This window comes from Gouania willdenowi, chromosome 5, assembly GCF_900634775.1.
Source record: "Gouania willdenowi chromosome 5, fGouWil2.1, whole genome shotgun sequence".
NCBI lineage: Eukaryota > Metazoa > Chordata > Actinopteri > Blenniiformes > Gobiesocidae > Gouania > Gouania willdenowi.
In genome coordinates this window covers 19,361,569-19,382,838 of record NC_041048.1, presented here as the reverse complement: position 1 = coordinate 19,382,838, position 21,270 = coordinate 19,361,569, and the positions used below count along the sequence as shown (strand labels likewise).

The 21,270-nt window shown below is 38.1% G+C and overlaps 1 protein-coding gene across 2 annotated transcripts in view; it reads right to left on the bottom strand.

Annotated features, from left to right (window-relative positions):
• Positions 1–238: 238 nt before the first annotated feature.
• srgap3 (SLIT-ROBO Rho GTPase activating protein 3) overlaps positions 239–21,270 on the bottom strand; it is a 72,172-nt gene continuing 51,140 nt past the window's right edge. The window contains exons 11-22 of one of the 2 annotated variants that reach the window (XM_028446823.1): positions 19,326–19,353; positions 18,701–18,803; positions 14,728–14,788; positions 14,113–14,190; positions 13,905–14,039; positions 12,903–13,008; positions 11,394–11,621; positions 11,207–11,280; positions 6,707–6,887; positions 6,486–6,635; positions 6,081–6,396; positions 239–4,237 (exon numbers count right to left, since the gene is read on the bottom strand). In XM_028446823.1, the coding sequence (XP_028302624.1) occupies positions 3,788–4,237; positions 6,081–6,396; positions 6,486–6,635; positions 6,707–6,887; positions 11,207–11,280; positions 11,394–11,621; positions 12,903–13,008; positions 13,905–14,039; positions 14,113–14,190; positions 14,728–14,788; positions 18,701–18,803; positions 19,326–19,353 (1,910 nt within the window). In that variant the 3' untranslated portion in view covers positions 239–3,787. Of the gene's footprint in view, positions 4,238–6,080; positions 6,397–6,485; positions 6,636–6,706; positions 6,888–11,206; positions 11,281–11,393; positions 11,622–12,902; positions 13,009–13,904; positions 14,040–14,112; positions 14,191–14,727; positions 14,789–18,210; positions 18,242–18,700; positions 18,804–19,325; positions 19,354–21,270 lie in introns of both variants that reach the window. The other variant, XM_028446824.1, reaches the window with a different exon arrangement.

Genomic DNA, 21,270 nt, shown 5'->3' with positions numbered 1-21,270 from the left:
CTAGTGCAGTGCAACGCGGACCAGCACCTGCATCCTCACTTGCATTTTCTTCAGGAAATGCATATATTCTAATTAAAACTGCTTCTCTTGTCAGAGTCCTTATAATTGTGTCACTGAGGAATGGTCCTGCCCATTTATACTTAGAAAAACAAGTTTTTAAAAGGAGAAGTTGATCAACTTCATAAACAGTTTTTTTTCCCCTTTTCTTTATAAATCTCACAGAAGTAACTACACAAAATCACAGAGACGTACTGGTTTATTTGGACGCAGTATGTTTTCCAACATTCAGTCCTTGGCATTGCCATATTATACATTTCATCACAGGTTTCAACCAGACACTCATCAACAAACAGCATCACAAGACATTTGAAAAGTAAGAGAACAGTGTGACAGCATATCACATCCACCCACAGAGTCCATTGGGCTCCCTCTCACTGTATATTTTATTTTATAATGCAGGATCCTTTCACACCAACAAACAAACAATGTATCATATTCCCACAGACCTTCCAGTAAAGAATATCCCACACAGGGACAATGGGAGTGCAACGAGTGGCTTAAAAACCTTTTAATTTAGCGGTTCTGGATCCAGGTAAACCAGTGCTAATGGTGAAGATTTGCTATCTGAAGGGGAAGGAGATCAATGACAGGAGTGAACGGCTCAAACACAGAACAGTCAGTTCATAGGAAACACATGAGAATAAAAAAAGTCCAAGTTTTATCTACCAGTAGATCAAAAAGAAAGCCGCCTTTTTAAAACCCTGCTGTAAACTGAGAAAAGCAGATTTGATGATCAATATCTTTACATGTATTACTACAACTGATGACTCGACAAAATCAAGAATGAGAAGGTAACATCAGTTGATTGAAAACATCTCAAATACAAAATAATAAAGTTACAGTTAAAAATACAAAAATCTACGTGTGCACCAAAAGCACTCGATGATGGCTCCACTTTACAAATAAAACATTATCAATTTATTTATAAACAAAGGGCTTTCTTTGTGTTTTGGTAAATCACTGCTATTTATAACATAGGCTTCCTTCATAGATTAAAAAAACTAACATAATACAGAACATAAAACGAGCTCAGTGGGAGGATTTTCTGCATCTATATTTTAAAGATAACAGTATCACCAGTACTAGTGATACTAGCAAGGTGAAGGTGAGTGCAATATAAGATATGAAACGCTCTATTGTATTTTGTTTTGTATCTGTTTAAGCTTATTGTTCGTAAAATCATCCAATCCTGCCCATCCCCTGAAGACAAAATTAGCTTTGCAGCTATAAAATCAGTGTTTGGTTTACATGCAAAGAAGAAAGTCTAAGATATTATGAGACTTTTTTTTTATAAAAATGACCAATCACTTATATTAGCATAACCAGTTGCAGAATTATATACCTCTAAACTGGTAGAAAGTTAAGGACAGTTTCCCTGGGAAAAAAGGCCAATACACAATTTGTGCGTTTCGCCAGTACAAGGCACCACATTCGGTCCCATTACAGCGCAAAACATGCATTAATGCAGGTTACATGGTTTGTAAGTGCCTATAGTGTATACTGAGCTACCAATAGTTATATTTAGTCATCCTATTCAGTGTATGCCAGACAAACAGCAGACTGTGCTTTTAAACTATGGAAAGAAACCAGAGTTCCCAGAGAAACCCAAAAGGAAAACATGCAACCTCCAAACAGAAAGGTCTAAGCAGATCTCCACTGCAGTAGTCCAAATCAGGGGCCGTGATATAGGACACTAGAAATCCAAACCATTACAAAAACAGTGCCGTTGTTCCGTAAAGGACAAAAAGGAAGTTAACAGTGACGTTTACTGTTGCAACATCTCCCCAACATCTGCAGCAACTTTGTGATCCCTTCTTCAAGTTAATTTGGTAAAAACTAAATCCTGATTAGCTAATGGGAATATTAGAGGAATTATTTAAAATATATTTTAACACAGGAGCCAAAAACACATCCCTGAATCCAGTGTTATATCCAACTGTGACTTAATGGTTTTCAGGTTTTCTACAATCCGCAAAGAACTTTCTAGCTTCAAGAACAACATTTATATTTAACATAAAAAATCCCCATAACCATAAACAGGAGCAGGCAGGTGGGAAAATGGATGGATGGATGGATGGATGGATGGATTAAGTTCATTTTTATTCTCCTCAGATGAGTCCAAGGACTAAGCTTTGGGGCCCCCTAGTGGCTCATGGGCCCCAATGCAATTGCATATTTTGCCATTGCCAGAACTGCCTGTAACGAAATGTAGCTAATGAATTACCAGCAATACTTTTTCATAGAGGCTTTTTCTCCCAAGTCATCCTATAATGTTCTAATGGATTATTTCAAGCAATGGTTAAAGTTGATGTCATACAGTGTACAGATGTTATTGTTTCCTGTGGAAAGTTTGAATGTTCTCCTCATTTATGCAAGGGCTTACTCCTTTTTTCTCCCACATTCCCAAACACATAAATATAATCTTTATTCCATCTAGTACCTGTTTGCACGATTAGTCTGTCTAAAAGATGAACGTGTATAAAATGTGATTTTGTACGTTAGAAGATACATTTGTAAACGACTGGAATAAAAACATTTTCATCATCAGTTGGGTTGTTTGAGACGCGAGTTTGACAGCTGTGAATGAAAAGAAAAATTGCGAAACTATAAGAGAAAAGCATTTTTTTTGTCGTCATCCACTCAACCACAAACTATGCTTTTCATTCACGATCTATGTACGATAACCAGACGATGCATTCACAGCACGTAATAGTATACATTGTGAATGTTGTTCATGGTCTTTACAAGTCCCACACACTCCAACGATTCACTTTTTTTTTTTTCTGTTGTCCTGTACACATTTAACACTGGAAAAACTACTCGTTTTGTTTTACGTACAAGCCCAGCGCAGGGTTTCCTACAATAGATGGTGCGTTATTTTCTTCATGTCATTTACGGTACATAGAAAAAAAACATAGAAAATGCCAGGTCAAGTCTGCCCACAGTGCCACCATGCATGATGGTAATTTCAGCACTGGTTATTCATTCAAAGGACTTTAAAGATCCCTCTTCATGCCAAGATGCTTTAACTTTAGCAGCAGTTTTAGCTTTTGTATCAGGTTTTTACTTTTGCAGTTCCTGATGTGAAATCATATTTTAAAAAAAACATACTTTTAATTGAACTGGCAGCTACTACTTAAAAAACGATCCACTGAAGCCATATTTTCTTTTGTTAAATGATGCAAAGTCTACATGTTTTTCTTACGTTCTACAGTCATTTAATGCAGAAAAGAAATGTCTATTTGCAGTTCCATTACTGGATTATGTTTAATTTGAACAGAAAGCATGACATGGCAAGTTCAAGTAAACTGGCACCAATAGCCATAAGGACTGCATCCTAAAGGGAAAACGAACGTTTTTTTTTTCTTTTAACTTTTGCGTAAAAACCCTTCAGCCATACAGGTGAGGTCATGTTAAACATCGATAGGTGACGGAGCATGAGTGACTGCATGTGAAAGGTGGAAACAAAGTCTCACACTTGTATTGCTTTGCTTGCATTCGAGCATTGGCCACAAGATTGAGTTAAAACTGAGGTAAGACTGAGTACATATTACTGTTCACCTTCACTGTAGCATTATCAAGTTTCAAAAAAGTCTTTAGCTTTAACATTATCGCACTTTTACAGAAGCTCTTCAACGGCCTTATCGCCATGGTATCATACTTCGGGATGGGGCTGCATATATACGTAAGGAGCTTCCTCAAAACTTCTACCAGCTTTCCCCCTCTGCTACATGGTGCCTGACTTATCTCCATTATCTCCACCAGAAATGTTCAAATTAGACCCTGTGGCTGAGTTGTTAGTGGGAAACATTTTGTCAGTAGGAGTTAAAGCAGGGCTGCCCACCCCTGAGGAGCTGGAGCTGCTTGTGCGATGCTGTGTGGGAGGAGGGCGCACCGGCCTGATGGGCAGAGGACGTAGCTGAGCCCCGGCCAGGCGGGCAGACAGAGCCGGTTTGAAAGTGGTCATCATCTCTGAGGTGGAGCTGCTGCTGCGGCGCATGGCAGCGTCCGGGTCACGGATCATAATGGTGTGCAGGGGACTGCCAGGCTCCGAGCTAACTGGGTTCTTCATGGGCTCCAGGGTGTCCAGTACCACGTCAGGGGCCTGTTTCACTGTGTTTTGACGTTCCAGCTCACGCAGCTCGTGGAGAGCCGTGGTCATCGTCTTTTCAATGTCCTGCAGACAAATAATGGGTCAAACTGAGTCACATCATATGAAAGCTTAACATTTTAATAAAACTTATAATACAATACAAAGAACATAATTGTTGTTGGGGTTTTTTGCATTGCAGTGATGAGTTCGTTTTTACTTGTATATCCCCGTGTACATTTTTTTTTTTTTTTTTTAAACAAACTGCCCAATAAAATAGTTATGCATCAAAATAAGCATTGTTATGAATTATTGACTTATTCAAGGTTGCAAAAAAAATATATAAACATTTTTTTTGGAATGATAAAAAAGGGCTTAAAAAATACTGAAATAGCAAACTTTTGATCAATGGTTAGATCTGAAGTTGTTGAAAAACATTGCATTGTTGTACAGTATTAAAAAAAAATCATACATTAATTATTATTAATTATTATTATTACTTATACCATTTCAGGTCACGAGAAGCAAGAACGTTCACCTAATTTGAAGGTGCTTCCAGTGATATGCAGCAGTGTCCAAAATGAATGCACAAATTGCATCTCTACAACATGGAGATGTTGTTAATTTGTTTTAAACAATGATTTATTGGCTCCATCAGTGCAGAGGTTTAAACATCCCAATATTGATTCCAATTGTTCACATGAGAGCCAAATTCAAAACACTATAAAATATTCCGTTTTTTCGATAAAATTCTGATATATTCCAAACATAATCTATGATGGCTCAAAAATGTTCTCCAAAAGAGCTCCAACTTTAGAACTATTGACCTGTTTTTGCATCTGAGGCAATCTGGTATAGGACTGGACCTTTGTGCAAAATGTGGTGATTGTTCACACATGAGAAGAAGGATTTCCTTTGAAAGGAAAGAAGAACATGCAGGATAACAACAGGTTCCCGCAGTGACGTGCCGTGAGCATGAGGGTTGGGTAGGCAGGGCATTGCAAATCGATGTGCAAATGTCGACACCAATGACAATTCCATATGTTTCTGCTGGCAAGTGTTCATCTAACAAAATCAACATCGTAAAACACCATTAAAGAAACAAACAATTATTTATTATAGCCTCCATACTCTCCCAATAAGATATATCTCATGACACAGCAGTGCATCCGTTGTTTATGTTGGACACACAGAAACACGGAGAAAATGACAACAACAACTTGGAACAGCCTCATTGAGGCGCATCCACAAAGCCAATCCTACCATTCACTGTGAAAAATATGAACAATTTTCTGACCTTACCTTTGCTGAAGGTCTGTTGGCTCAGGCTTTTAAAAGCTGTTGTTTTTCCGCAAAACAAAGTTTCTTTTTCGTTTCTAGCGCTGTCAACCTGACTACAGTGTTATCCCGCCCGCTCGCTAGAGAACATAGCAGCAGCGGTCACGTGATATCAATTCACTAATGCACTCTGAACTTAAGTATAGCATTTAGCATAGCGCGGTTACGTCCAAAGGCAGCATAGAGAGCTGCCTTTTTACGTAAATGGTTTTCATCTTGGGAAACTGACTGTGCATGCGCACACATAAAAACACGCTATGGGAACAGAGGCAGAACAGAAATGTGCTTTTGGGAGAGAATGTGGCCTCCCTCTGCCTTACAGGGGAGTGAGACTGTGCAGCATCTCTGCCGTACCAAGAAATAGTGATGTTTAGTCATTTAGGCTACGAAAAGCACCAAATGCTGACACTTTTAAACTTACAGGTACTGTAGGCTATCGAAAATGGAAAAATAAATAATTTATAATTAAATTATAATTAAAACAAATAATCAAAATATCAATTCACCCTTGGGTAGGCACTGCCGACCTTGCCTACCCTGACTGCACGTCACTGGGTTCCTGGTAGCTTAGGTTGCCTAATAACTGCCTTACCTCAGCCAGGGCCTCAGCCTCCAGAGCTTTGTGGTCGCCCAGGCTGCTGTGGCGAGTGGCTCCTGGCACTGGTCTTAGTGGGTGGCCCTCAGGATAGACCTTCCTATCTGGGTGGTTGATGCTACCTGCACTCCCAAATGTGCCAAGGCGCCTTTTTTCAGGGCTCTCCAAACGTGCCTTGCTAATGGATCCCTTGTGAGGGCTGCTGGGACAGGCGGCTGCCCGTGGTGGGGTCTCAGAACCTCTGGTTGGACTGTGAGTCTCTGTCTCACTCCGAAGATGAGGGATAGCAGCTCCATCGGAACGTAACCTCACTCTATAGCAACAGACAGGATGAAATGAGTAACTTGCTAACAAATTCATCTTAGAGATTATTTTTAACATGATAAGTTGTTTAATTTTCACCTTCCCATGACTCCTCCAAAGTTGTAATCAGGTGATTGCTCGCACGGTGAAGGGATATCGTTTTTGGATGAACCCTTGTCCTCCAGCAATGGTCCACTGCTAGCTTCACTATCTGCTTTCTGACTGAGGTTATCTGAAAAAGCATCATCCCTGAAAGAAAGTAGCATGGTTAAACCATAAAGATGACCAAAATGGCACATGAGAAAAAGTAGTAATCCTACAGGTCTTGGACGACAATGTACTGATGGGGGATGAGGCCATCCACCCCGTTGTGACGACCCTCCCACCAGTCTTCTGATGCACGGTGATACAAAAGCAAAGACGCTCCTTTCTTAAAGGACAGCTCCCTTGGGCTACGGCCCACATAATCAAACTTAGCGATAGCTTCGATTTGTTCAACCTCTGAAAGACATTAAAAAGATGAAAATAAATGAAATAATGCAGACAGTTAAAACATAGACCTTTTCTTTTAAGCAACTAATATCACCGTGCTGTAACCTGAACCAATAAACCTGTAGAAGGAAAGACCTATTCATATGTATTCACTCATACTCAAAGCTATAAACAGCATATTCACACGCTCACACCAGTGGTGACAAGGTTTTTTTCTGTTAGGAAAAAAACAGAGATGAAAGTAACGGATTAATTCAATTCAATTCAACTTTATTTATATAGCGCAAAATACAACAGTCATCTCAAAGCGCTGAACAAAATATAAAGTCCATAGTAAGAAAGAAAGAACCCAACAAGATCCACATGAACAAGCATTTAGCGACAGTGGGAAGAAAAAAGTCCCTCTTTTTTATAGGAAGAAATCTCCAGCAGAACAAGGCAAACAGAATAGGATAGAAGGATAGACCATCTGAGTGTCCCAGACTAGTTGAGCCCCGAACCGTACTCACTTACTGTAAATGAGTTGCTTTTATGGGGGCTTGTACTTTTTTGAGTATAATTTGTCAGGGCAAATTATCGTCCTCTTTTGGAAACATGATTTGTGTGTTTGAATGATGAAGTCCAGTCAAAGCATGATGATTTTATAAAAAAGGATTTATTATAAGCTAAATGAAAAGGAGTACAAAAAAAGGGTGTTACATCTGTGCAGGAGGGAGGAATGAAAAGTTAATGGAAGAAAACCCAAAGAGTATATTAACAGTATATTAAAACAGTGCTTACAAAATCCCCACGCCCCCCCCGAAGAAACTTGGAGAATAATGAGGACTGGCCTGTGTGCTATGACTATCGTTTATGTGTGAAAGTGTGAATGTAAGACATCTAGTGTCTTATCTGTGGGTGCAGGGTGAAAGAATGTGAGTCTGCCATCTAAACCCTCTCCGAAGGGAGACGTGAAAGGCATAAAACAAGAATCACATCTTATTATACATAGGCACTGTTACAGAGCTCTGCTGATCAGAGTTTTTGGTATGAGAACTTCAGCAGAGACTGTTTGTTGCTGGCACTGTGAATACAGTACAATCTGTCTGTACTGCGGGTAATGTAATCTAACATGACTCGGCAAAGGAGCAACGTCTCTGTTCAAAAGTACAACAATACAATGCAGTCAATGTGTATAAACACATGACAAATTGTACACATGAGCACACATTTGATGACATGATGATTAATACAATATTTGCCATAACAATTTCTAAATCAGTCATTTTACTTGCACTTAAGTATGTTTCAAAATAAGTAAAGTAATTAGTTACATTTCTACACCCCACAGGTAGTGAGATAATTATTGTTTTTGGTGTTAAAATTATCAAACGGACATTGTGAAACAATCAAATGCATCACATCATCGCCGATCTCTGTTTTAGAGTTCATAAATGTAACTATACTTAGAGCCTGATATTTTTTTTAATTTTGAATTGAATTCATTTGTGTTTTTTTATTTAAAAATTTAAAAATTTCCAATTGTGCAAAATTTGGTCTCATCCGTTTTAAATTTATACATGAGATGTTTAATGTATGCAAGAGAACCGTGGCAAGATTTATTACCAACAATGAACGTGGGGGGTGAAAGTAACTAGTAACTTTTACTTAAGTGTTAATAAATTGAGCTACTGTACTTCCTACTTGTACTTGAGTATTTTATGTATGACTTACATGTACTTGTGCTTGAGTACAATTTCAATCAAATAACAGTACTTCTACTTGAGGATCAGTACTCTTTACACCTCTGGAAAAAGCAAAGGGGTCAGTGTCTTGCCCAAGATTAATTGGATACACAAAGAGGCACAGGCACCAGTATATTCTGCACAGGGCTAAATAATGACCACCAAGGACCATTTACAAGGACAAACTAAGAAAAAAAATGTGTTACGGGGAAGTTCAACAACATCCATAAAAGAGACAACTTAGTAGCAGGAACATGGAATATCAAAACGTTAACAATATGGATGGGAAACTTGATTTATCTCCTCATATTCCACCCTTTACAGAAGCATCGGATAAATAAGAAGATTAATAGCATGGAGACATGACACTCAAAGTATGGACTCAATTGTAACTTTACGATGCAATGAGTTCGACTGAGGACGGTGATGGATGAAAAGAGCTGATTAAATATTCTTTTGTGGCGCCCCAGCGACCCTCAGGGGTTCACTAACCACCCAGATGCTGCTGATTAATTACAGGGATGATGAAATGTTAGAAATACGCTCTCGAGAAGGCCTGAACTGAACAATTTGTGTTTTTATCTCTCTCTCTCTCTCTCTCTCATATATATATATATATATATATATATATATATATATATATATATATATATATATATATATATATATATATATAAAATCCGACGACCGCCAATGTTTCCCATTAGTTGGCCTGCAGAGGTCAGTGTGACACAACATTCAGCTCTAGGACAGAAAAGGGTTTTCAGGATAATAAATAGGACACTTTTATAAATAGTTATCATTTACAGTGTATTTAATCAACACTATGGCTCACAATTTACACACAATATACATATTACAAATAGGCAACTTTTTTCACATTAGGGGCCACAAAAATGTGATTTATGTCAGCATTTTTGACCGATCTGAACATTAAAACATTTTTTCGTAATTTTGTGGCTATTTTGTGTGATTTTGGAGTAATTTTTTGTTAATGAATGCGTCATTTAGTGTATTTTTGTGCAATGTTCTTACTTTTTGTAATTTTATTGTCTTTCGTGTGTTATGGAAGTCCCTTTGTGTCTTTTTGTAATTTTTTTGCATGGTTTTCTCTGTCAACATGCATATTTTCTTGTTATCTTGTGTACTTTTCTGTCATTCTGCGTGTGTTTGTTGGCATTTTGTGTGTTTGTGGCGTCATTTTGTGCCTTTGGTATATACATAGCAGTACATGAGATATGATTTGGTGAAGTGCCTGTGCTGGGCTCAAAGTAGAGTGAGGGGGGAAATACTACACAAAGGAGAAAGTCCCAGGAGAATTGCTGACTAACACTGAACAAAGAGCACACAGGGGGAAGGGGCGCACACACACACACACACACATACGCATACGCACACGCACTGAACCACAGATCAAAGGGGCAGCAATACATGCCAATGCTGTTTGTTCAACTTGCTTTCAGCTTCAATCATCACACAAGCCTTTGGGATCAGAGGCTGAAAGCAGTGCAAAGCTCTCTTACACACAGAATAAGCACCTGATCAACCGAGCTCACTTTGCACTAAAGGCTTTATCGTCTACAAACACTCCTAAAGTCACATTAGATTTAGATTTATTTGACTTGCCTAAATATGCATAAAAGACAGTAGGCCTAGATCTATAAAAAATGATTAATTTGTGTCTCATTCATGAAAATAATGAAAAAAGAGGTCATTCTTCTAAGAGTGGCAGGAACTGTTATGTATGCACTCTTAGAACACAAGGGGAATGACATATGGCTTTGTAGCTGAGGGTAAAGCGTAAAAGCAGGAAAGGAACACCCAAGTGGCAATGGCACCCAGTTTACCAGGTGTAACAGCCCATTGCTCCTCCATAGGTATGCTTGTATTTCAGTTCCTAGTTAAGACCTTAGTCCAGTTTAAGGTTTTTGGAGAAAATTAATTTGGAAATCATTCATTGGTAATGATTTAAAGGTTATCTGCATTATCAAAAAAAAAAAAGTATTTCTGAACATTTTTATTCTTTAAAACTCAACAAATAGGGAGCAGCCATTTTCACCTGTATGTTGATATATACAGTATATAGTTTTGATCAAATTGGAATTTGTTGTAATATTGATGGAGCATTTGTTTTACTGTACATCTAGATTACATCTAAAAAAAAAAAAACTGTTGAAATTGAAGAATCTTGTTACTGCTGCGTGGGGAAAACAATACTGATTTATGTACTGTAGCATGTAATTTAGCAGATTTACACTATGTTTAAGGCATTAGCTTTTGAAGATGAATACATAATACAATAATTTAAGCTTTAGATTTATTGTTTATTTTAATCAAGAAGATAGAAGTTAAAGACTGATGAATTTAAATAAATAAATACATAGAAAAACAAACAAACAAACAAATAAATAAATGATAAATAACATTTTTCGTTGCCGCGATTATATTACCATGGGAGGACTTTGTTGTACTTAAACATGTCACAGGTACGATTTTTCTATGAAATGTACAATTTTGTATTAAAACTTTTTGGGTTGATATTCTAAATAAGGGCAAGAGTATTGCTGCACACACACACACACACACGCACACCCTCACTCTCACCTTCGTCACTGGTGTGCGGTTCAGTTCCATTATCAGCATCATCGATGGTTCCTGGCTCACTGTGAGGGCTGTCACTGGACACAGAGACACATGTGGAAAAGCATTAGTGAATCAAATAATCTAGCATTACATTCAGTCAGCACTTTTTAAACACACACTTGGATCAGCTGTGGAGTCCCTTACGTACCAGTACTCTTCTCCTCCTGTCATGCACTTCTCATACACTGGACCATCCAGCTCGCGTTGGTTTGGGAAGATGACCTCATTGTGGATAATGATGGTCTTGATGACCTCGTTTACATGTGCCTGGCAGGCCACCGGATCGTGGCCATCCGGGATGGGCATCAGGGTCGGACCGAAGCAGATGGCTAAATTGTATGGATCCATCATGTTCTCGTCGCTGTACTGGGAGAGACTGGAAGAGGGCACAGGACAATCCTTTTATTTTAGGATAACCTTACGACCATGTCTGCCTTACAACACAATGGTCCTGGGTTCAAAGCCTGGGTAGGACACATAGATCCTGTATGTGTTGCATGTGCATGTTTTCGTCGTGATTGTGTGGGTTTTCTCTGGGTACATATGTTATTCTAATCAGTTTTGAAGAAAGAGAGCGACAAATTTCACCGTTTTTAAAAAAGGTTACACTAGTTACACATTTTGTTGACATTTTGTTGTGATGGAGGGGCCCTGAAAATTTTTATACTTCAAAGGGGATAAATGGAGTTTGTAATATAGTAACAGTAGCAATGAGTGGGAGTGGGAATGGTTGTCTGTCTGTTTAGACTGGCACTGTGTGACTCACCAGGGGGATATTTGATAAAACAGAAACAATGGTTAATGGACAGTGCACAGAAAGGCATAGCAATTATTATTAAACTGCTCCTTGTTTAGTTGTAGGCCTTCTTCTTTTTTGTCTGTTGTGGTGTATGTAAAGTTTATGGTTTAACAGAATACGGTATTTTCCAAGTTGCACTATTTTCATAGTTTGGCTGGTCCTGCGAGTCCATCAAACACAATCCTGGTCAGAGCCAGGATTGTGTTTGATGGACTGTCTGACAGCTGTTACAGCTCACAGGCTCCGCCCCTTTCCCGGGGCTGGAGCGCTGTTTTTCTTTTACAGTGTATGGTCTGGAGGAGTAGAAGATGGAATTGGTGACTTTGCTGCTTGAAAGTTAATTACTGCTGCTTGATTTATATAATGTTTGATTTGTATTTGTTACACTAGAACTCTGTAGTGCATGTGTTGTTTGTGTGCGCGCTGCAGCCTCAGTGTGGGCTGCTGTAAGTGACACTATGTTGTTGCTGCTGTTGCTGAGGTGTGTGCACATTGACAGAGAGAAGCGCTGCAGTAATATGCTTTTAACAGAGACTGTTATATTATAACTTTTCCGGATGTAATGTTTATTCTTGGTCTTGGATTTTGTGAGATAAATGTCTAAATAAATGTGACTTATAGTCCAGTGCGACTTATATACAGTATATACTGTATATGGGGATATTTTTTTTCCCACTTCATGTCTCATTTTTTGACAGATATGATTTATAGTCTGGAAAATACAATAATGATGAGTAAGTAGCATCCCTATCCTATCGTAATAAGCTTAAGTAAGTCTCTGCTGCATCGCATCTGGAGACGGGTAAAGAGGTTAATAATAGGGGATATATCTGCATGTAGAACAATGAGCATACTCACTGATTGAGAAAAGCAAAAAGGTATCTCATCACAATTATGATGGTCCGAGGCAGAGTCACAACAATCTGCTGGATGTGATGGGCTCGCTCAGCGTCAGACTCCAGCTCTGAAACACAACCAGGGTCGAGAGATACAACAATGCCAGGCTGAAAAACCACTGTTGCCCCATCACCAGGGTTGGGGTCAATTGTAATTGCGTAATTGATCATTCATTACAATTATGGTGTAATCAGAATTTTAAAAATCTGTTGCTGTCGTAATCGAAAAAAATTGTAATTGAGTTTGGTTAATTGAATTGTTGAATAGACTTTGCATGGCAATTACAATTACAATTATAATTTAACGCAAAACTGGGGAACCGTTCTATGAACAGTTCTACACATAAGAAGTTAACAATTATCAAAATAGGTTTCATATCAAGCTTTCCCACATTTTACCATTAAAAAAAATTAATCTAGGGGTATACTTACACAAAAACATTAAAACATATATTTTCATTGATTATAGGAAGCCTAACAAGGCAACCAATAGATAGGAAAGTAATTAGATGATAGATATTTGTTTTTAGTGTATTTTACAGCTGATTTAGGACCCGTTATCATAAGAGACACTAACAGAAAGGAAGGTTATTTATTTCAGGCTCAGTTATTGTGATTGAATTTTAGTAATTGAGGATAAAAAAAATAATTGTAATTGAATTTGAAATGGAAAAAATGCTGGTCACTGTAATCATAATTGAATTGTAATTGAACGCGGGTAATTGTAAACGTAATTGTAACTGAAAAATTTAATTGACCCCAACCCTGCCCCTCACTGCTGTTCACTACAACACAGCTGGGTGATCAAACTACTAGAAACTGGGGGGAACTCGCACATGGCAGACAAATGTGTGTCCCTCTCTCTCTTCTATACAGCTTGTGTTGGATTATCGGCAGAAAACACAAAGTTGGTCTTTTCTCCTCTCTCCAGTAAAATGTTCCTGCATGTTTGCTGTGAACTCACTGATGGTAGAGATGAAGTCCAGAAAACGCTCCTTCGGAAAGATGGGGTTCTCTAGTCCTCTGAAGTACAGCTTCAGCACTCCTGCCACTGAGTTAATGTCGTGTTCATTATGTTCATCGATCAGAGGATCCTCACCTGAAAAGGAAACACTATAATTGAAACAATGCTCTGGTTTTAGTGTAATAAAAGAGTAACTATGTAGACTCACCTCTCTCATAGGAGTTTTTAATATCATTGACTTCCACCTGTGATCCGGGAACACGGAATATGCCTTGTTGCTGCAGCCCTGGAAGCAAAACAAGTCTGAATTCACTGATCCAGAGTCAAGCCACCAACTACAGTATTATCTCCAAACTCTGATGCCATCTTGGTGAAAGCCACTGGAAACCCGAAACACAGAGCAGGAAATGTAATCTACTCTAAGAGCAATGCATATTTTTCTAAGTGAGGGCCCCTTCGTGTGTCTGCAGCATATGGTTTCCGTTAGACACTCCCAATCACTTTTCTGTAGTTTGATTAGGTCCAGGTTGGAGAAAGGCCTGCAGGCTGAAGCAATAAGCTAAAGACAGATGTGAAGGTAGACAGGGCGGAGGAAGGGAAACTGGAGGCTGAGCGTGGATCTGATGGCTGCAAATCCAAATGGCACTTAAAGAAATAATGTTGACTCGTGTGCAGGCATGATCTCTCTGCAGTTGTGAGCTTGTCAAATCTTTGTTGTCAGGTAGCTGAGTACCTGAGAGGAGCTTCAGGTCTTAGAACCTGATGCGATTACTGTAGTTGAAACATTCTGTCACTTCAAATGAGGTAAAGTCATGACACTTACCGTATAAGTTAATATATCTGATACAGCTTTCAACAACGAGAGGAATCGGTTGACCAGAGTCCTGCAATAATATAAACATTATATGAAGATTATCTTTTTTTTTTTTTTCCAGTGTGTTGTCATATATTTCACAAATGTCACAAGGCAGTGGTTCTCAAACTGGGGTTCAGGGACCCATAATGTGGGGTACACACATATAGATTTTCTAAATTTGAAGAGATTTTCAATACAAAAATACCCCACAGTGAAGATAAAAAAATCAGGGTTAGAACAGTTTAATTCTTCTGTGTTCCAAGCACCTGTGAACGCGGGACTTTCAAGCTCCTACTTGAAAAAGTGACTCTGAACGCCACCTGAAGTCGGAGCTTGTAAAGTATTATATTCGTGTTTAGATGTGCAAATAGATGTTTTTTTTATTGTGTGTGACTATGCATTGTTTGTGCAGTGTGAGTGAATATACATGTGCTTTTCATTTTAAAGTTTGATGCCAGTGCTTAAGAGTAGATGAGAGTGAGCTAGGATGTTGGTGATGTATTGAATTAAATGTAAGGCTGTTCAAATATAGGAAAAATTATTATCACGATTATTTTAGTCATAATTGAAATCACGATTATTCAAACGATTATTTGTCAACCAAAAATTTATTTATTTTTTTTTCTTTAAACATAAATAAAATCCTTCAAACACTAAGTATGTTCACTTTTACACAAAACAAAACACTTCTTGCACATGATGTGTCTTTACTCTAGATCTTCATCATCCAAGAAAAATATATAAGAGAATTTGACTTACCACTTGTTTACCAAGTGTTTTTGCTGAGTTTCTCCTGCCATGTTTCAAGACCACTAGCAACAACTTTCCTCGTGTTGGCCTGCAGACTAGCTTTAGCTTTGAGAGGTTAGTATTAATAACATGTGTGTGCCAAGATTTATTATTTGTAGATGTCCGAAATAGTGGGTTTGTTTTATTTAGCGAATAAAACACATGTAAAAAAAATAAAAAAATAATAATAATAACCGTTTTTTTTCTCGATTATGTTATTTTTGTAATCGTTGGGTGTAATAATCAAAATCGTAATTGAATTTCGATTTGTTGAGCAGCCCTAATTAAATGTACTGTGTGGGTAATGTGGTTGGCTTTTGGTCCAGCAGGGGACTGAGGATGGAAATTAGCTTTGGCTACAAACCTGCATATTCACAGGTAAATGTTTTCTTATCATTTTCCTGTTTTTATTGTGCATTGTCCATTGAAGAAATAAACAAATCAAATCAAAAAGTCAGGAAAACAATCTACAATTATACCATCAGCCATGTTTGAGATATATCGATGCGCTGCAGCTGAGGTCGGTTGAACTCGGAGATTGGAACTTTCAACTCGGAAATGCAAAATTCCGAGTTGCCTTGAACTACATTCTGTTCTACATCACAAATTATGGGCTCATAAATAGGGAGTCATGTGCTTTACGCACACACAAGTTTTGATCACATATGTTTAAAAAGTTGAATATTCGCAATTGTCAAACCGAACCCATTCTAGATCCAATTATTGGGACACAAAAGTCACTCTTTCCACACCTCAGACAAAAGCATAATCTTATAGGATGATCTTATAAAATATGAGTTAATCTCGCGTTTTCAGTCTTTGGTCGGGAAGGGTTAAAATGGGGACAAAAACAGCTCGATAGTCTTATGTGTGTACCCAGATTATGGTCATTGACATACTGTGGGTTTGCCTTTATTCAGTATTTCTACTGTGGTGTATAATCATAAATACATAAATAGTTAACAGTGACTTAAGGAGATCAAAACGGCATTCATTACTGTTTTTGTTGGAATACTGCAGTGTGTATGTCTCTGCGTGGAGGCTCTCACAGCTCATAATTAGAAGCACCATAAGGAGGCAGCTGAAGTGATGCTGGGGGCGAATGGCTGCTTCTGTCATGGTTGTGGTGCTGGAACACTGAGTAACTGTGTGAGTTGCTTTTGTTGGATTTAGAGTTGATCATCATTTCTTAACTTCTTAAAGCTTTTTTTGGTTACAAATGTTGTTTGGTTTACTGGCTATAGTTTTATTTGATTGTTTTTTTGTATCTCCATTTTGTACTTAAAATAAACACTTGTGTAGTGTAATTTTATGTTCTTTTCCTTAGATTGTCTATTTTGTTTCTCCCAGGGTTACATCTTTATTTTGTTTTGTTAGTCTTGTCGGGATGTAACATCCATCAAAAAGAATAAAATATACTAAAATATATATATATACTGCATCCACTTCAACATTTTCAGCAATAGTGCAAATCCATTCTAATTGTTTGTCAGACAAGTTGTTATTCATTGTTTAAAATTATTTAAGTCAACTACATAAAAAAAACATTCACAATGTATGTTTGAACAGGTCAAAAGTAGCTTTTTGGTCAAAATAATGAAATATTCCTGAGGCATCTAGGCGTATAAATAGAATTCAAAATGTAATTGGAAATTTTTGTGGTTTTTTAATGAGTAGAGAACCCCTGCCTTATGTTACGTATATTATTTAGTGCTATAGTCTCATAACACAGAAACATAACACATTAGGAAATGAAAGACAGAAGAAGTGTCACAAAGCACACAGATAGGCACAAACATTAAAGCTGATACCCCTGATAATATTTTACAAGATGAAATCATAGCGTATGCCTCATTGAGCAATACATTTAAGAAATTGCCACTTTAAAGTTTATAACTTCATTCTGATATCATGGCAAAGGCTGGGAACAAACTAGATAAAAAATGATATGATAGTGGTAGTAGTGGTGGTAGTAATGGTAGTAGTGGTAGTGGTAGTAGTCGTGGTGGTAGTAATGGTAGTAGTGGTGGTAGTAATGGTAGTAGTGGTGGTAGTAGTGGTGGTAGTGGTAGTAGTAGTAGTGGTGGTAGTAGTAGTAGTAGTGGTAGTAATGGTAGTAGTGGTAGTGGTAGTGGTAGTGGTAGTAGTCATGGTGGTAGTAATGGTAGTAGTAGTAGTGGTAGTAGTAGTAGTGGTGATAGTAGTAGTAGTAGTGGTAGTAATGGTAGTAGTGGTAGTGGTAGTGGTAGTGGTAGTGGTAGTGGTAGTGGTAGTGGTAGTGGTAGTGGTAGTGGTAGTAGTAGTAGTAGTGGTGGTAGTAGTGGTAGTGGTACTGGTAGTGGTAGAGGTAGAGGTAGTAGTAGTAGTAGTAGTAGTAGTAGTAGTAGTAGTAGTGGTAGTGGTAGTAGTAGTAGTGGTAGTGGTAGTAATGAACTGACAACCCTTCGATACATCCGTTTACGGACTCCACATCCCACAATGCAATGCACGGAAATGTCAGTGTTTACAGTGAAGATTAAAAAAAAAACTTTCAAGAGGAAATTTCAAACTTTTTTCTTTCTTTATGAAGTAAATTATAGGGGGAAGCAGCTTTATAGTTATAATAGTTAGAATTACTGATTGTGCAAGAGCTTTGGACTGTGTTACTGTCTGCACTGGTACCTGAATGCGTGTACGGGCATTTCTTCTTCCTCTGGGGCAGAAAAGCAGCAAAGCACAGAGAGGCAGAGGAAGAGGAAGAGGAGGAGGAGTTAGAAAGGATCACATGACAAATAAGCCCACTGCAGGTTAAAGTTTTCAACAGGGAACAGCATTGGGGAGACAGAAACGCAGGGAGGATTGCAAAGACTTTGCTGTCTGCAGCCTCTCTGTTATCCAACAATGGATTGGATTTGGAAATATAGTCGGAGATGATGAATTGTTCTGAAGAGGAGTAAACAGTGGACAGCTAATCTGTCAGTCTGCACCAGCAACCAAAAGCAGAAGAAAAGAGGAGGATTAAAGGTTAAACAGAGGCACAAAATCATGATTAAAAGCAGCTGGAGAAAGGAGGACCAGACGGCTACAGTGAGGAAGAAGATGAGAGCCAAGGCTCTAACTGCCTTCCCCTCTTGCACCACAGGGGTCGCTCAGTCACACCATCAGAAGGTACCTTGATGAAGGCCTCCATATTGCCATTAAACAGCTTATGGTTATACATGGAGCGCGGCCTAGGCTTCCGCATTTTCTGTGGTTTAGGGGGAAGGGTGGGGGGCCTGGAAGTTATGAACAAAAGGAACAAAAACACCACATTTTTGTGAAAAATGAAGAACCAGTGTTTCAAATAAACAAGTGTAAGTACTCAAACAGAAGCTGCATAAAAGCTGTAAGGTTATGGTAACGTGATAAGAGAATGAAGGGATATCAGAGAAGTAAATAAAAGTGTGCCAGACTGCATATGTGTAATGAATCTATTTTTAAAAAAAATGTATTTGTATGTAAGGGAAATTATATTTCATAAAAATAATTAGGCAAATCAATTCAGCATTGAATAAACTTCAAAAAAAAATTATGCAAATGCACCACATGTAAAAATATTTTTGGAACTATTAATGAGTTAAATAAAATTGTTAAAAATGTGCAAAAAAAAAAAACATTTAAACTGCAATTACAAAGTGTAAAATTTGGATTTTTGCCAATATCATTCCAATCATTCATTCTTTTAATCATTCATCTCTATGGTGTTCATTATGTTCAGAACAGACGATTTGTTGTTGAACCTCAGTGATTCCACTCACCTCGTCATTCCACATTCAGCCCGTTCCCCTGTGGAAAAGAACACAGTAGGGAAGTGTTATTTCCTCGTCTCATTATGGTCCACATTATTCAGACTTTAATCAGTATACAGCAGGGAGAGATATCATTTCAGGCCTGACAACATGACCATTGAGGAGGAGCTGAATGGCACAGAGCGAACACCATTCATTGGTCAGAGTCACTGATGAGTTGTGTCTCAGGCCTCAGGGGAAAACCAGGGTCCTGTGGGGTTACAGGCCTCTCACTAAGAGCAAAGGATCATGGGGGCAGCTGCACTGTTAGTATGTAGGGGAGGACAGGAGGGAGTCTATCACTAGTGTCAGTGAACAATGTGTGTCCTGCCTCACTGAGCACAAACACACACACACATGGTATAGATCTCTATTGTTGTGATTGAATAGTTTTATAACAAAGGGAGCAATTTCCCACAGAGTGGGCCTGTGCAGTGACCAAGTGTGCTTTGAACGAACTGGGAACACAAGTATATCATAATACATGCATTAAATAAGATCAGATGAGTTATAAAAATGACACACAACTAATTTTCTCTTAAACTTCGAACAAACAGAGGGAATGTTTCCTCTTTTTCATAGAAATGTAATCAATAGGATGAGATTTTGTGCTGTCATGTAAAGCAGTGTTTCTCAAATGGGGGTACGCAATGACACTACATTTGAAAGAGAGAGAGAGTGGAAACAACCAATAAAGTATCAGCCTTGATATGATACAAACTATACAAATAAATCTTTTCAGGAGCCACTAAATCAGTGTTGTTTTTCAACCTTGGGGTAGGAATCCCATTTGTGGTCACCTGGAGTTTAAATGGGGTCGCCTGAAATTAAACAAAACATGAAATAGATTTTTGAAATGTTTTAATTTATTTATTTATTTTTTTTAATTAAAACAACACACAATCTTAAACGACCATATTTATATACTTTCACTTTGTGAAATCAAAATCTAGTTAAACTAAAATGCAGTAACAAAAAAAAAAAAACAAAAAAAAAACGAAATCTGAGCTCAGACATGATCAAAAAACAAATTCTAGACTTAGTTACTTAGTTACAAAATGAGATTCTTTAAAATGTTTGTTATCACTATAGTTCATTCCATCATTATGCTCTATAGTTGTTTTTAAATAGTTTTCTAAGCAAAATATTGCAGTCGGACAAAGGGGTTACTTGGATTAAAAAATAACAGAGAGGGGGTACATGAGCCAAAAAAGTTTGAGAAGCACTTATTTAAAAAATGAACATATTTGTTCAACCTAAAGTATTTTCTACTTTGGATGAAACAATCAAGCAGAGAAAAATCAAAGATTTGTAGAAGACTCAAGTAAATAGATAATACAAAAGAAGAGAGCTGATGACAAGGAGGGTTGGATGGTGCAAGATGGTGCACCAGGCCTGACGTTATGTTGTTATTAATAAATGCATCAAGATGTAAACACCATGTGGCTCTCAGCGGCCTCATCTTGTTCCCTCTGTCGTGCTAGCACACACACACACACACACACGCACACACACACACACACACACACACACACACACACACACACACACACAATAAGTGCTATTTCACGCATGGAGTCACAAACTAATGAGCAGAGCTCAGATGAGATTGATCACCTAAATAATTAAACATGGGTGGTACCTGGAGACGCCATATGCTCTGTTTATACACTGTCAGCAGCCTCACAGTGGACACTGAACTCTAAAGTGGTTGTTAGCAGACATAACCGCATGTGTGATGAACACAGGTCCTGAAGTTAAAATCTTTCATTAAAGTGAGAAATAAATAGTTTTGTGGACATATGCATACATTATTGCATATACAAAGCCAGGCCTCAGCTGGCTGCACCTTCTGGCCTTTTCTATTGGGTGAACCTCTGATGCAGAGCAGCTGCAGGAATGGGCCTTGGTTTGG